The 18,159-nt window shown below is 37.9% G+C and overlaps 1 protein-coding gene and 2 pseudogenes across 1 annotated transcript; 2 read left to right on the forward strand and 1 right to left on the reverse strand.

Moving 5' to 3' along the window:
- Olr1717-ps (olfactory receptor pseudogene 1717) lies at window positions 3,429-3,703 on the forward strand (annotated as a pseudogene).
- On the reverse strand, window positions 5,188-6,117 carry Or1o1 (olfactory receptor family 1 subfamily O member 1). Its single transcript, NM_214460.1, has one exon. It carries the CDS (start codon window positions 6,115-6,117, stop codon window positions 5,188-5,190), a length of 930 nt encoding a protein of 309 aa, NP_999625.1.
- On the forward strand, window positions 17,355-17,909 carry Or11a9-ps1 (olfactory receptor family 11 subfamily A member 9, pseudogene 1; annotated as a pseudogene).

Raw genomic sequence — 18,159 nt, forward strand, 5'->3', positions numbered from 1 at the left:
TGTCCAACTCCTCCAATACCTGATCCTGCCCCCCTTTCCATTCCCCTCCTCTCTCCCTCCCATGATTCTGTTTCCCCCTTCTGAGTAGGACTAAAGCATCCACACTTTGATTTTCGTTCTTCTTGGTTTCACTTGATCTGTGAGTTATCTCATGGGTATTCCAAATTTATTGTTTTGGCTAATAACCACTTATCAGTGAATACAAACTATGTGTGTCCTTTTGTGACTAGGTTACCTCAGGATGATATTTTCTAGTTCCATCCATTTGCCTATGAATTTCATGAAGTCATTGTTTTGATAGCTGAGTAGTACTCCATTGTGTAAATGTACCACAGTTTCTGTATCCATTTCTGGGTTCTATCCAGCTTCTGGCTATTCTAAATAAAGCTGCTCTGAACTTAGTGGATCATGATGGTGAAGAATCTTTTAGTTATATGCCCAGGAGTAGTATAGCTAGGTTCTAAGGTAGTACTATTTCCAGTTTTCTGAGAAATTGTCAGACTCATTTCCAGAGTGGTCGTACCAGCTTGCCATTCCACCAGCAATGGAGGAGTGTTCTCGCTCTCGCCACATCCTCACCAGCATCTGCTATCACTTCAATTCTTAATCTTAGTCATTCTGAATGGTGTGAGGTGGACTCTCAGGGTCATTTTGATTTATATTTCCCTGGTGACAAAGGATGCTGAACATTTCCTTAAGTGCTTCTCCGCTGAATTCTTTGTTTAGCTCTGTACCTTTAATGTGTTGGAGATTGAACACAGTTAAATCTTTTTTTTCTGCTGTTTTTTAATTTTTTAATTTAAAATTTTTATCGGTTATTTTGTTTATTTATATTTTAAATTTTATCCCCCTTCCTGGTTTTCTCTCTGAAATCCCCTCATCACAGCCCTACTCTCCCCTGCCTCCATGAGTGTGCTCCTCCACCCACCCACCCATTCCTGCCTAGGGGAAGGACTGAGGAGCTGAAAGGATTTGCAACCCTATAGGAAGAACAATAGCTGTACCCCATTTTTTAATTGTGTTATTTGCTTATCTGGAGTCCAACTTCTTGAACACTTTCTATATTTTGGACTAGCCCTCTACCAGATTTAGGGTTGGTAAAGATCTTTTCCCCATCTGTGGGTTGGCATTTTGTCCTATTGACAGTGTCCTTTGCCTTTCAAAAGCTGTTCAATTTTATGAGATTCCATTTGTCAATTATTGATCTTAGAGCATGAGCCATTGGTGTTCTGTTCCACCCTGTGTCAATGTGCTTGAGGTTCTTTCCTACTTTCTCTCCTGTTAGATTCAGTGTATCTGTTTTTATGTGGAGGTCCTTGACCCACTTGTACTGAGCTTTGTACAAGGAGATAAGAATGGATCGATTTGCATTCTTCTACATGTCAACTGTCAGTTGAAGGAGCACCATTTTTTGAAAATGCTGTCTTTTTTTCCACTGGATGGTTTGAGCTTCTTTGTCAAAAATCAAGTGACCATAGGTATGTGGGTTCGTTTCTGGGCCTTCAATTCCATTCCATTGATCTACCAGCCTGTTTCTGTATGAATACTATGCAGAAATATCACTATTTCTCTGTAGTACAGATTGAGTTCAGGAATGGTGAATCCCCCAGAAGTACCTTTACTGTTCAGAATGTTTTTAACTATCCTGGGTGTTTTGTTTTTTGTTTTTGTTTTTGTTGTTGTTGTTGTTTGTTATTCCAGATGAATTTGATGAATTGTTCTTTCTATCTCTGTGAAGAATTGAGTTGGGATTTTGATGGTGATTGCATTAAATATGTAGATTGTTTTAGTAAGGTGGCCATTTCGACTATATTACTTCTGCTGATCCATGAGCATGGGAGATCTTTCCATCTTCTGAGGTCTTCTTCAATTTCTTTTCTCAGAGACTTGTCATACAGATCTTTCAGTTGCTTGGCTAGAGTCATACAAAGATATTTTATAATATTTTTGACTGTTATAAGGGTGTCATTTCCCTAATTTCTTTCTCAGCCTGTATATCCCTTGATTAGAGGAAAGCTACTGATTTGTTTGAGTTAATTTTGTATCCAGCCCCTTTGCAGTTCATCAGATGTAGGAGCTTTCTCATGGATTTTTTTTGGGTCACTTATGTATACTATCATATCATCCTCAAATAGTAATATCTTGATTTCCTCCTTTCTAATTTGTATTCCTTTTCCAATTTATATTCCTTTGATCTCTTTTTGTTGCCTAATTGCTCTGGGTAGAACTTGAGTACTATGTTGAATAGATGGGGGAAAGTGGGCAGCCTTGTTTTGTCCTTGATTTTAGTGGGATTGCTTGTAGTTTCTCTCCATTTATTTTGATGTTGGTTATTGGTTTGGTGTATATTGCTTTCATTATGTTTAGTTATGGACCTTGAGTTCCTGATTTTGCCAATACTTTTAACATGAATGGGGTATTGGATTTCCACCAATCTGGTCATGTAGAGGATAATAGAAGGAAAACTCCAACACAAGAAGGGAAAATACACCCAAGAAAAGACAAAAACTAATCTTCTCATAACAAACCCAAAAGAAGAGAACAACACAGACATAATTCCACCTCTAACAACAAAAATAACAGGAATAGTTTTTAATATCTCTCATCATCAATGGACTCAGTCCTCCGATTAAAGACATAGATTAACAGACTGGATGCATAAACAAGATCCAGCAATTTGCTGCATACAGGAAACACACCCCAGTTACAAAGATAGAGTCTACCATAAAGTAAAAGGCTGGGAAAAAGTTTCCAAGCTAATGGTCTCAAGGAACAAGCTGGAGTACCCATTCTAATATCTAATAAAACAGACTTTCAACCAAAAGTTATTGAAGAAGATGGGGGAAGACACTACATACTCATCAAATGAAAAATTCACCAAGATGAACTCTCAATTCTGAATATCTATGCCCCAAATACATCAGCACCCACATTTGTAAGAGAAACATTACAGAAGCTCGAAGCACACATTGAACCTCACACAATAATAGTAGGAAAGTTCAACACCCACCCTTACCAATGGACAGATCCTGGAAACACAAACTAAACAGAGACACAGTAAAACTAACAGAAGGTATGAAACAAATGGATTTAACATATATCTACAGAACATTTCACCCTAAAACAAAAGATTATACCTTCTTCTCAGCACCTCAGGCTACCTTCTTCAAAATTAACCATATAATCAGACATGAAACAAGCCTCAACAGATACAAGATGATCGAAATAATCCCAGGCATACTATCAGATCACCAAAGACTAAGGCTGGTCTTCGATAATAACAAAAACAGCAGAAAACCCACATACATATGGAAACTGAACAATTCTATATTCAACGATAACTTGGTCAGGGAAGAATAAAAGAAAGAAATTAAAGACTGTTTCAAATTTATTGAAAATGAAGACACAACATACCTAAACTTATGGGTAGTGACAGTGCTGAGAGATGTCCCTGTGGGACCAGAAGGACCAAGACTTTCTCCACATGCTCTTCTCACCTGGCTGTGAAGTCCACATTCCATAGAAAACTCATGGTCTTGTACATTGTGCCCTCTGCTCTTCATTTCCAGCTGCTATCCAAAATTATTGTCATGGTCCACACAGTTGTCAACCCCATCTTCAACCTTGTATCTATTCCTTGAAGAAATGGGATGTACAGCAGGCACTACAGAGTCTTCACTACTACAAACCAACTGAAATGTGACTTAAGAAGGACAGCAGTGAAGATTTTCTATTGGCCTATATCGCTGTCTTGATTGAAAACTCTCTCACAAAGGGTTAGTAACTGTGCTCTTTCTCAGATTCTTTTTTGGTTTTAGGAACTATGCCCATAGAGAAGATAATAAATAATTTTCTCATGCTAGTTTAAGAGATGATATAAATTACTGTGAGTTGTTTACTGAATACAGCATAAATACTGCTCTGAATAATTATCACACGGTGAATACATGTACTGGATTGTCATTCTGTAGCCTGTTCCGGTATATAGCACTGCTGTTAAATTAAATTGTAAATGAAATTATAGAAACAATGTACCAATACAAACACATATCTGGAACAATGTTCATTTATTTTATTTTAGTATGTAATATTGTAGTTCTTTCTTATTGAATGTATTTGGTTTGAGCATGGAAACTTGATGATGCAAATTGTAACTTGTTATCCCACAAAATGACATGTCACATGTAAGTTTCCACATATATACCCACACAATAACAACAATAATATTTATTAATAAATTATTTCAAAAGGCATTCTGTATTATACTTTCCATTAAGATATATAATAAAATTATTCTACCATTTTATCATTCTATCTATTATTTTATTATTCTGTCTATTATTCCACTAAGAGAAAGAGTAAAGTTATTCCATTTGTTCCTATTTACTTCAGTTATTGTCAGACTCACCATCCTCCTAACCTCTTACATGTGATCTAATGTCTTGGAAAATAACCTGTATTTGGTATGATTTATCATTAGTTCAGCAAGATTAGGGATATTAGAAAAAGTTGAGAAACACTTAAATTCACTAGATCTCCATAACAAGAGAGATAGTAAAACCTATACAATATCAAAGGGCTGTTCTTACCAAACAACTGGTAAGAAATCCAACAATTATCCAATGATTGTACAGATTTCAATGGATAGTCACCGACCCAGAACATGAGTATAAGAAGAAAAAAAATCAAAGAACACCAAACCCAATATAGTATGATTTCCAACAGATTATTGTATTTTTTACCTGTCCTATTGCTTTGGCAAAATTTCTGAGAAGCAATTTAAGAAAGAAAGTTCCATTTTATTCATGGTTTGAAGAATACAATACATGAGGATGAGAAAAGCACAGGCAATTGGGGTCAAAAGTCACATAACATGTCTGTTCAACAAGCAAAAAAGATGAATACATGATCGTAAGTTTGGTTTTTCCTTTTTCCATTTATCAGACTAGGATGATGATATGAAATGGATGATGCCACCCAAATTCAAAATGGATCTTTCCTCCTCAATGACATGCCTGCAGAGACACATTCACAGATATGCCAAAGTAGAGTGATTCCAAATCCAGCCTAGTTGACACTGAAGGTTAGCTAAAGCAGTCATGTAACTCTCCTGAGCCATGGTGTTAACTGGCTCATTTGTCTTGTGTGGTAATGATGTGGGTTGTGAACCTTCCTGAATGATGATCCTTAGTCCAGCGGTTTCTCCATGTTCAGGAGCTTTTTCAATGAATTCTTAACATCCTTATTTCTCAGACTATAAATGAAGGGGTTCAGAGTGGGAGTTATCAAGGTATACATAACAGCAGCTACCACCTCCCCAGAGGAGTGAGAAGTAGATGGAGGTTTCAGGTAGGTGGCAAAGACTGTGCTGTAGAAAAGGAGGACTACAGAGAGGTGGGAACTGCATGTGGCCAGGGCTTTTCTTCTCCCTTTTGCTGATGGAACTCTAGCCACAGCACAAAAAATACAACCATAAGAACTTACAATGCAGAGAAGTGCACTGATTCCTAAAAGTGCAGACAAAACCATCATCAGGAACTCATTGAGGTGAGTATCAGAGCAGGAAAGCCATAAGAGAGGCCTAGAATCACAGAAAAAATGAGGAATCTCTTGATTGGAATGAAAAGATAGCTGAGAGAGCAGTAAGGTGTAGACCAGAGATGCACAATGAGCTATTCCCCACGACCCACAGGCCAGAACCCCACATCTACAAGGAGTCATAAGAAGCGGGTAGAGCAGTGGCTGGCAGATAGCAGCATAGCGGTCAATAGCCATGACTGCCAGGAGCAGGTTATCCATGTCCGCAAAAACACCAAACAAGCACATCTGAGTCAGGCATCCAGAGAATGAGATTGATCCATCTCCAGTCCACAGAGCCTCTAGCATTTTAGGGGCTGTGGTGGTGATGAAGCAAAGATCCACGAGAGAGAGCTGACTGAGGAAGAAATACATGGGTGTGTGGAGGTGGACATCAGCACCAATAGCTAACAGAAGGAGCAGGTTCCCTAAAAAGCCCAGCAAGTAGAGAGCAAGGAAGATACTAAAGAAGAGCTGCCATTTCTCTGGGTCACTGGACAGTCCCAAGAGGATAAAGCCAGGAGACTGAGTGCAGTTCATCCTGGGTCTTGTTTTAAAAGAAGTAATTGGTGTGAAGACAATTCGCTAGCTGCAGGCAAGAACTGGCATCAACCCAGACCTGGTCCCTTGGCAAAGGGTCTCCATCATGACATAAATTGAGCAATGGAAACTAGAATAACAAAGGGAGGTACGAGACTTAGAGTTCATTAAAAATGGCTCACGATGGAGTCAAAAGACAATTTTTTGAGTGTTTTTCTGGAATTCTCTAAGTGGAACCTATGCTATTTAATCATTGTGTTAATTGATTGAATAACCACTTTTCCTGTTAGTCTGTTTGGCTGTGAGTCCTTTGAAGGCAGAGGCTGTATGTTAATATATAGCTTCCTGCTTTGCTTACCATTGGATTTCAGTAAATATTCCAGTCTTTTCATAGAGTCACCTCTCTGTTTGCAAATCCTGCAAAGTACAGTACTACTGTTTTACTGGGTGACCTACTGTAACCACAGTTGACTCAAATAATGTATTGTTCACAGTGCGACCATGGGAGTTCCTTCAAAAAAATCATGTTACTTCTTTGTTTACAAGAAGTTACTTAGAAATCAGAATTTTTATGAAACCTTATAAGTCCTTGAATATACAAGGCTCTAGTGTTTTGACTTTGGGATGCCTCATCAACTCAGTCATGGCTCACTCTCCACATTCAATGAGGTTTTGGTAGCCAACATTCACATTTCTCAGTACCAATTTTCTGTCTTAGTCAGCTTCTGTTGCCATCATAATATTACAAACTCATTAATGCTAAAAGATTCATTTTGGATCAAAGTTCAAGTAAAAGATAAAGAACCCCATCAGATGGACTCTGAGACAGGAGAGACCAACACACAGGGCAATGTGTGAAGTGTGTGTCTGTGACTTCTGGAAACTCTTCTAAAGTCACTAGTGTTGAAATCATTGTGTGTTTACCTAATCCAAAGACAATCAAAAGTTCCACCACAATCAATATCAGTTTCCTAACTATCAATACCTCACTGGGCTGTGCTATGACTGAGAGCTCATACATGGTTTCAAACTATAGGGTTTAACCTTGCCATCTCAGTTCCTCTCCTAGTAAGTCTTATGCTTCTTTGATTGGCAGAACTACTTGAGGCATCATAGATTACCACACTTGTGCTATAGAGGATGTTATCATGAACTTTTAAAAAATATTTAGTGAGATTTTGTTAGTATTTGCCTCCGTTATAAGGAAGTGAGACATAAGAGAATGAGAGAGCAAAGCAGAATCTAATTTTCTTCTTCAAGGAATGCCTGGTACATGGCATTACAAAAAAAGAAAGAAAAAAAACAATAAAAAAGGAATTGGCACTGCATTGTCCCCTTCTGTGGTTTACTTTATTATTTTAGGAAAGAAACAACTTTTCCCCCAGCCATTGTCCTGCTGGTGTGACTTGAACACATGGTGCATCCATGCCTTTCATTCTCACATATGTAAATGGTGTTATAAGATTTTTCTCCACAAACTCCTCTACATTTCAGCCCCTTGATCACCTTTTCTTTCCTTACCTAGACTGTACATTTTCTCATCAATTCAATCAAAGTTCATTGCATCAAGAAAATAACTGGTTAGATTCATTGTACTCTAATTTCTATAATTTAAGCTGCAAACATTTCAGTTTTACCTTGATCCTATTGGTCAAAGACCTCTAGTGTTTCTTCTTTTCCATTAACTACATATACTGTACTGTGCCTTGTTACTGGGAACTCCTTTGTGTGCCTCTGCCCAACAGTTCCACATCCAGCTAGCCAGCCTTGTCTTTCTGGTTATTCACCCATAGTTTTTCTAATTCTCACTCTTGATATTGTATACTCTTGTTAACATTAATCACCATACTTCCTCTCACCTGATAATTCTTCATCTTTCATCAAATTTGACTGGGATTTCAAAACTATGTTATAATTTTATCTTCTTTTCCACTTTTAAACTGTGATCAAATACTTTACCTTTTATTATTTTATCTCTTCTTAAATATATAGACAGGATGATCTGGTGCTTAGGTTGATATTGTGTGAAAGAGATTTCTAGTTTCTGTGATGTATAATTTTTTTCTTCTTGGTTAAATCTGAATTTCCTGAGAGTAGAGGCCATAATTTCTATAAAACAGAGGTCAAAGAAAACATGACTTTTGTAACAATTATTACTAGTCTTCGTGATAATATCCTACTCTGGATGTTGCCTCCCTGTGACCTGGTCAAAGACAGTCAGAATATGATAAATGAACTCTGTTCCAAAGACAATAACAGCTTTGAAAACCCACCAAGGAAATGAAAAAATATCTTAAAAGTGTGGAGAATAATATATTATGTACTAGTAAAATGTGGACTGACAGAGAGTATGCCTCAAATATTTGTCCAATCTTTCTTTCTTTTTTTCTTTCTTTCTTTCTTCCTTTCTTCCTTTCTTTCCTTCCTTCCTTTATCCCTTTCTTCTTTTCATTATGATTCTTCTTTTCACACCTTAGTAGTATTTTTATTTATTATACTTTCTGTTTTATTATGTTTTCATTCTTTCTTTTATGAGAAGAATGGATTAACAATGAATATCTAGAAAGGAGTCCATTGTGTTACTATAATAGACTGGACCCTACTACTAACAGAAGACAAAGACACATAATTTTGTTCATAAACTGCTTGCCAATAGTTATGTTATCTGTAAATATAACATGAAGAAATTAACAAAAGTCTATTTTTGGCTAATATAACTTAGAGATTTGTGTTTGAGGATAGAGAGATGGCACAATACTTAGGTATGTTGCTGCTTTTCCATAAGACCTGAGTTTGGCTCCCCACATCCATGTCAGGTGACACACAAGCACCTGAAACTCTAGTCCCAAGCTCTCAAATCCCTTTTCTGTTCACTGTGGGCACTGACAAACATGTACACAAAGAACACACACATACATACATGTACTTTACAATAAAATATTTAAAAAGAGGACAAAAAGCAAGTCTCCCTGTATACAAGAAAATTGAAATAACTTCCTGCATCTGATCAGCACACCATGTGTTTGAAGCTGGATATCAACAACAACAAAAACAAGAGCGAGCCTACAAGCTCATGGAAACTTAGGAACTCTCTGCTGAATGAAAAAAGTGTCAAGACAGAAATAAAGAACTTAAAGTCCTTCTAGAATTCACTGAAAATGAATACACAGCATATCCAAACATATTGGACACAATAAGAGTGGAGCGAAGAGGAAAGCTGACATCAATCATTAAGTGCCTGCATAAAATAACTGGAGTGATCTCATACTAGCAACTTGACAGCCCAGCTGAAAGCTCTAAAACTAGAAAGCTCTAACCATGCCCAAGAGAAGTAGACAGTGGAAGAGGGGGAGGAAAGGTTTTAGCAGTGAGAGGGAATGAGGACACCAGGAGAAAATGGCTCACTAACTCAAATAATAAGAGTTTATATGGGCTCACTGAGACTGAAGCAGCAAGCACGGGATCTGCATGAGTCTGTACCATGGTGATTGGTGGGAATCTTAACAGTAAGAGCAAGTGTGTCTTTGATGGTTTTTGCCTCTGTTTGGTACTCTTTTCCTCCATTAATCCACTAATGGCCTTGCTCTACCTTGATATGAGAGGATTTACCTTATCTATTTGAATCTGTTTGGTTGTGTGTGGTTGTTGTATCCTGTAGGTCTGCCTCTTTCTGAAGGGAAACTGAGAAGGAATGGATCTGGTGGAGGAAGAGTGTGGTGTGTGTGGAGGGGGAGATGGAAAAGCTGAAGGGAGGAGAAACTGAGGTCAGTATGTATTGTATGAGAATAGAATCTGTTTTCAATGAAAACAAATAAGGTACACGTACATAATAAGATTTTAATCACTGATTACGAATACTGAGATAACATTTTTCAAGTAAGTGAATGGTCCTAAAAGTAATTGTATTAAATTGAGTAATACAAACCCATAACAGCAGAACACTTATATTTTCTCTGAAATGCATATTCTAGATTGTAACATACATGCATATGTGTTTGAATTGGTGTAAATGTATATAAAGCCTTAAATATTATAAAAGGAACCAAAGGATCATATGAGAGAGAGAGAGAGAGAGAGAGAGAGAGAGAGAGAGAGAGAGAGAGAGAGAGACTCTGTCTTTGTGGTTCATTCTTCCCACAAACTATGTGGAGAGTTAAATCCTCACACATGGAGAGATTTTATAATTTTAGTTGTTTTTAGTTGTCTCTTCCTTATGTACAGTAAAGAGAATATAAAAGGCTCAGAAGTAAACTTACAAAAAAATGCTGGATCATGTCACACTAACTGTAAACGATGTAAGTAATATTTGAAAGATAGAAGATCTATATAGAATGGCTACAATATCCTTTAATTTTTCATGTATGTGTTTGTTATCTTCTGGATGCTCACGTATGTAGTTGTGCCAATGGATATATGTTTTAGAATACAGACATGTGAGTTTTTAGGACTATGTTTCTAAATGAAAATGAGAACTTCAAAGTTTCACAAATTTGACACCTGGACATGTGGTTGACTCTCAGATGTCACACTGCACACTCACCTGGAGATGCTGCTAAGTCATACATGTCACACTACATGATCGCCTGGACATGCGGCTAGTCACAGGTGTCACACTGCATGCTTGTCTGGAGATATGCTAAATAAGACTCCAGCCCAGAAAGTTTGAATTAAGAGACTGGGGTGAGATATGAAAATCTGTGTTTCCAACAACTGACGCTGCAATTAGAGGCCCTGAATTTTAAAAACGCAGCGTTCTGTCAATCATATCTTCAATGTCACTCTTCCATCTTTGGAATTGGGAATTTATTTTCATACTAGTTTACATCTTAACACTCTTTCTTAGAGACAATTCTTCCCCCCATCAGTTAACGACATTCCTCTTATGTTGTCAGGCCCACGTTAAATATTGTAACTGAAATCGTAATCATCTGAAACCAATCACTGCATGGTATTCATCTCAATCCTATTTATCTATAAAATATATAGATCCCATTGAATCTCAGTGCAAATAAGACATGGTACTGACGTTATCTGAAAATTACTTTAGCATCTGTGGTTGCATCTAAAGACTTAACTTCAGATGGCCTACATAGTAAAACATGGCAAATCCATTGGGTTGTAGAGCTGTTGCCTCATTATTCTATTTCTTATGGTGTATGTATCCAAAAGCTCCTGTCTCAACCCCTAGTTTATTTCTAATCCAATAGTTTTAATTTCATGCTTTCTTGAATCGTCTTAAAGCAAGCAGTTATGCTTGTATTTCTCATAATAATCATCAATGTCATTTTAAATTTAATTCATTAACTTATTATTTGAGTTCCCAAAAATACAGCTCAATTGAAAAACCGACTGCTTTTACTTCAAATCTTTGGTTGTCTGACTTTCAAGGTACCTACGCTACTCTCCTGTTTTTTACTACTATCTCTGATTAATCCTCAGTATCATAATCTGGTTTAACCTCGTGTTATAAACTACTTTTAAACTCATCTTTTGTACATTGCTTCTAGTTATAGTTTTGGGCTTCATATATCTGTTCACTCTGTTCAAGTTTTCAATTTGAGTTTTTTTTCCTCAAAAGTGTATGTCTGTGTGTGTGTGTGTGTGTGTGTGTGTGTGCCTATCACACACACATACACACAAACACATGTATATAACACATCATTGCTTCATAGAAGTATTTTTACTATAAAACATGCTTTCTTTCTTTTATGTGGGATTATTTACATACAATTTTGGAATGATGTCCTATACTACATCTTCTATGTTCCGATATGAAATATGAGCTCATACTCCATAAAATACCACATTTCACACTTACCTTCTGACTTCTCTAATGTCCACTAATCAGTGATGAACTTAGAAACATCCACTTTGCTCAATGTTCTTACAACCTTTGTATTCATGATTGACACCATATATGAGCGTAGAGATGATGGAGTCTGGAAGTCTAGACTGAATTACCACTCTTGGGATCAGAAAAGGTTTGCCTACAGAAAAAAATCTTTCTTGACCTTGGAGATTCAGTTCCCAAAATTACTCATTAGTGATAAATAGTAATGTTTCCATTGGGAATTTTCCTGATGAGTGAAGAATAAAATGCCTAAACAGCCATCAATTTTGGCCAAAAATCAGACAGGAAAGCAGAGCGACCATATTTGCAACTCATCATCTATTTCTAATCATTGATCAACCTTCCTAACTAAGTAAATAAGCCTAACTAAGTAACTAAGTAAATAAACTAAGTGTACATGAGCCCATGATATTTCCTGGCCTCTAATTCGACCCACTCTAACTGATGTATGAGCTTTAAATTGCACTTTTATAAGTAAGTATAGATCCTAACATATGTTCATTAATCATCTACCATAAGTTTCTGACAATACTGCAAAACTAATTAGATCTAAATAAGAATTCTTGTCTAAATAAAAATATATTCTCCTATTTCCCACTCAATTTTCACCATATTTGAAGATGATTTTCACAATTCACAAATATCTCTTCAAGGACCATTCATTGAAGTCAGCTAAAAAACATTTAACTATTTAGGAACACCAAGACAACATGTGAAATTACTAAAAGTCCATTTTTTCACTCTAATAAAGATGTACAGGTGTTCATAATATGGAGAAGACTAGTCCATTCCCCAAATCATAAGGGAATAATGTTTCTGTGTCTTTGGGTACATACACTTGCTAGAACTGTGAAGTTGCAGTAATTATCTTATTTCTTCCTTCCTCTTAGGAACATGACTGAATTCAAAATCAAATTGATCTGATCAGAATAACGAAAAGAAAATGTGCAAATCTTTTTCTAATGTATATCATAGGAGGCGCTCTAGGGAAACAATGAACCATAGAAGGTTATGAAGTAGAAAATTCACCAATTCTACACTGTTATTCCAAGTATAGACTCACATTTGTCACCTTCGCAAAAACGTACAGTCATGGGAGACATATTTTTAATTATAGTATGTATTTATTTTCTAATCTTTGCAATTCCTACACCATACAAAAGTTAGGTGGAATTAAAATGTTCAATCATTTAACTATTTATTGCTATCATTAAGTTGCTGATAGAAAAAATAACAGTATTTCTAATGAATTTACTTGTAAGTACAAAATACACATGGAGACTTAGAATGATATCATTTCCATTCATGTCCAAGGAATACTGTTCATCTGGGATTACTATTACCCGTGTCTAATGCTTTAAGCCCTCCAAAGCCTCCCATGTTATTTGAAAGTCAAACAACTCCATTCAGTACAGATCGGGCATGCCTACCCTTCTCCCATTCTCCACAATCTTTCTGTCTCCCAGAAAGTCTGCCTTAATCCAGGAAATAGACTACCTGTCTTCCAGGAAGTCTACAACAACTAGGAACACAGGTGAAAACCTACCCCAATAACTGCCCCAGCTGGGACTCCCACAGATCCCAGCATATGCAGGACCTATCAGCTCTGCTGCAGCCCTGTCTTCCTTCTGATCTGCAACTCTACTTGGGCACACCTGCTCCTCTCCCATTTCCCACAGTCTGCCTGTCCACTAAGAGTTCTGTCATAACCAGGAACACAGATGAAACCCCTTCCACAACACTTGCCCCAGCTGGGACCTCCACAGAGCTCAGCCAATGTGGGACCTGGGTGCCCTGCCTGAGCCCAATTTTCCTCCTAGTCTGCAACGTTGCTTGGGGCAGATCGGTCAGAGCCCCATTGTCTTTCTAGTCTGCAACTCTGTTCCCTACCCCAACCCATCCCCACTCCTACCCAGCCCTAGTACACTTGTTGGGAGTTCTCAGAGAAAGGCCCTGATGTTACCATGCACCTCCCCCAGGCTCACATTCACTGCACTATTTCCACACTGCTCTGTCATGGCCATGCCCTGATGAGGCCCAGTACATCTCTATGGACTATGTGGACAACACAGTTTCAGCATTTTCATAGAAATGAGAAGATTCTGAAGATGGAGCCATGTGAACTACGGAGAGAGAAGGAAGGACCAGAGTATTGGGAAGAGCTCTTTCAGCTGCTCACTTCTCCTCCCGCTCCAGTCTCCTCCTCCTCTCCAAAACTTTTCTCCCACCCACCCATCCTTCCTTCTTGTCCAATGACAGGCCTCGTTCTACCCTGTATCTGCCTCCATCTGCATAATCAACCTACATTTCACCCTTTCTGTCTAATTAAAAAAAAACTTTTCTCTTAAATATAAGCTGAGCACAATTATTATTTTGTAATTTAAAAGCATAAAACATACCTAACACCCAGTCCAACATTTTAACAGTTAAACAGAATATTTAATTATCCATTCCAGCTTAAGAAAGGCTTAAAATCTATACTATATCCTGGTTAGTGTGTATACTCTAATAATCATCTAATTAAATATGTGTTTTCAAAGTTAAACAGCCTGAGTAGGCTAGGAGACTATAATCAGTCTTCAACCCTGTCAGAAATCTGAGAATGACCAAATATCTATAAACATAGGAAGCCTAATATGGCTTCCAGAACTGAGAAGTTGTAGAGACAAGTCTCCACCAGCACAATCATCTGTTAGTAACATGTGAACGCATCCTTCAGCCTTCTGGCCCAAAATCAACTGACAGACTCTTGAAATGCAAAAATCTTGAAAGGCTGATAATTCTGGGTCAGCAAAGATTATCAGTCAATTCTTCTGGATAAGGTGTCCCTTTTTGTGCAGTATTAGTCTGTAGGCTGTTTCTGCCCATTGGCTGCCTAGCCACAAAGTATTACCTGAACTGTAGGTAGAGACACTCGATTTCTTCGTTAGATCCACCAAATGGGAAATGTTAGGAGCAGATATGTCTCAACAAAAGATAAATAACTTTAAATGTTACATTTTGTGGTTTTCTGGTGTTTTTGAAAACCATCTGGTGCCCGGAACTGAACACAAATCCTCAGGGGAAGAGAGCTGAACACCCAGAATTTCAGATACTCTGCGACCGCAGGACAGACTGTGACTTCTGCACACCACGGCCCACATCCCTGGTCCAAGGGGAAACTGCACAGAGCCTCTGGACACAGGAATATAGGAATGATCAGTCAGCCAATGGTACCTGAGGTTCTGGTCTGCGCCCAGGACTGAACTGAACCAGTCAAACAGCTCCCTGCATCTAAATCCTGTGGGGGAGAGAGCTAGACCCTCAGAAATGTGGACACTCCTGAGAAATCAGAGGAGACTACCCTCTGCCCACCTTCCCAACCCAAGAAGGAATCACCTAGTACCAACTGTGCCCCCGGGGTGCAGGGACCTAAGAACAGTCAGGGGCAGGACCCTTCTGATTCCTGCCCTAGCCTAGAGCTGAAAGACAGTCACGAGGAGTGCCTACACACCTGAGATCAGAGCACTTATTCCCAGAAAAGGCTTAAAGAAAACAGAATAACAGTTCTACAAGAGTGCTGACACAGAGGCCTACAAGATGGTCAAGCCACTCTCAGAAACAGTAAGACAAGCAAACACCAGAGACAACAAGATGTTGAGAGGCAAGTTCAGGAACCTAAGCAATAGAAACCAAGACTACTTGGTATCATCAGAGCCCAGTTCCCTCACCAAAGAAAATACTGGATATCCAAACAAAGGAGAAAAGCAAGATTTATATTTAAAATTACATTTTATCATAATGATGGAGGACTTTAAGAAGGACATAAATAACTCACTTAAAGAAATGCAGGACAACACAAGTAAACAAGTAGAAGCCCTTAAAGAGTAAACACAAAAATCCCTGAAAGAATTACAGGAAAACACAACCAAACAGGTGAAGGAATTGAACAAAATGGTCCAGGATTTAAAAACGGAAATAGAAACAATAAAGAAAGCACAAAAGGAGACAATCCTGTAGATAGAAAACCTAGGAAGAGACCAGGAGTCATAGATACAAGCATCACTAACAGAATACAAGAGATAGAAGAGAGAATCTCAGGGGCAGAAGATACCATAGTAAACATTGACACAACTATTAAAGATAATGTAAAATGCAAAAAGCTCCTAGCCCAAAACATCCAGGAAATCCGGGACACAATGAGAAGGTCAAACCTAAGGATAATAGGTATAAAAGAAAGTGAAGACTCCCAACTTAAAGGACCAGTAAATATATTCAACAAAATTACAGAAGAAAACTTCCCTAACCTAAAGAAAGAGATGCCCATAAACATACAAGAAGCCTACAGAACTCCAAATAGATTGGACCAGAAGAGAAATTCCTCCTGTCTCATAATAGTTAAATCACCAAATGCACAAAGAAAGAAAGAATATTAAAAGCAATAAGGGAAAAAGTTCAAGTGACATATAAAGGCAGAACTATCAGAATCACACCAGACTTCTCACCAGAGATTATGAAAGCCAGAAGAACCTGGACAGATGTCATACAGACCCTAAGAGAATACAAATGCCAGCTCAGGCTACTATATCCAGGAAAACTCTCAATTAACATAGATGGAGAAACCAAGATATTCCATGACCAAACCAAATTTACACAATATCTTTCTACAAATCCAGCCCTACAAAGGATAATAGATGGAAAACCCCAACACAAGGAGAGAAACTATGCCATACAGAAAGCAAGAATATAATCTCCTTGAAATGAAACCAAAAGAGAGACACAAAATGTAATTACACCTCTCAACATCAATGGACTCAATTCCCCAATAAAAAGACATAGACTAACAGACTGGATACATAAAGAGGACCCAGCATTTTACTGCATACAGGAAACACACCTCAGAGACAAAGACAGACAATACCTTTAATAGATATACCTATATCATAGCTCTTGTCTCTACGTGAACCTCTCAGAAGTAGATGAAAAGATTGTGGGAGCCAGAATACCAGGTAGTCTGCTGTGAAAAGGTGTCTGCTAGAAATGGCTCCACAAACAAGACAAGAACAGCAGCAATATCAATATGCAAAGGGGAAATTTGTGTGGGGTTCCACCTCTAGACAGATAACTATGGACAGCTGACAACTTCTGGAGAAAGAAGAATTCAACTCCCCCAGGAATAAATCTACTTATTGGTTTTCCAATGCAGGGTGGTCAGTCTTAAAACTATATATAAACTATATATAAACTATATATAAACTATATATAAACTATATATAAACAACTATACATAAACAACAAAAAAGAACTCAGCAGATTTTATGTGTGTGTGTGCAAACATACATACCTACACAGACACATTCATATGTATGTATCTAACAATAATATTCAAATAATAGACGGTTATTAAGTTGATTGCTACCTTGAAATCTGTCACGCAATATGATACCCCCTCCTGATCAGGCCTCAATGGTGCCTGGAGTTGGTGCTCACCATCTGGATGTCTAGCTTCATGGTAGATGAACTAGTTGTTTGATGGCCCAGCTGAGGTTCTGTGACCCCCAACCTAATATATCACTTTCACTGTGATTTCTCACCTTTGATGGCCCTGGCTTGCTCAGATACCCAAGTGTTCCAGGTGACTATATTTTTTCTCTCCTTTGTCTTCCTGACTATCCCCTTTGAGCTGGTTCTGATATCGTGTGCTCAGATTGTGCTGACTATACTGAGAGATCCCTCTGGAACCAGAAGGACCAAGGCCTTCTCCACATGCTCCTCTCACATGGCTGTGGTATCCATATTCTATGGAATCTTCATGTACACTGTGGCCTCTGCTGTCCATTTTCAGCTCCTCTCCAAGGTCATTGCCCTGCTCTATACAGTAGTCACCCCCATCTTTAACCCTGGCATCTATACCTTGAAAAAACAGGATTTGAAGCAGACACTAAGAGGGCTTCTCTACTGAAAACCAATTGAAATATGACCTAAGAAGTAGGACAGTGAAGATTTTTCTATTTGACTATCAGTGTCTTGATTGAAAAGTCTCCTATAATGGGCTGAAGATGGAGTAGTTATGTTCTTTCTCGGAATACCAATTTAGGTCTGCTGAATTATTCTATGGAGGGGGAATAATACTTAAACAGTTTTCTCATGTTAATTAAAAGATTATGTAAATCACTGTGAGTTGTTAATTCCATACAGCATAAACACTGCTC

This window comes from Rattus norvegicus, chromosome 20, assembly GCF_021556685.1.
Source record: "Rattus norvegicus strain SHRSP/BbbUtx chromosome 20, alternate assembly SHRSP_T2T, whole genome shotgun sequence".
Lineage (NCBI taxonomy): Eukaryota > Metazoa > Chordata > Mammalia > Rodentia > Muridae > Rattus > Rattus norvegicus.

Coding starts and splice junctions, on each gene's coding strand:
- Or1o1 (NM_214460.1), bottom strand. CDS start 6,117: ATGAACTGCACTCAGTCTCCTGGCTTTATCCTCTTGGGACTGTCCAGT.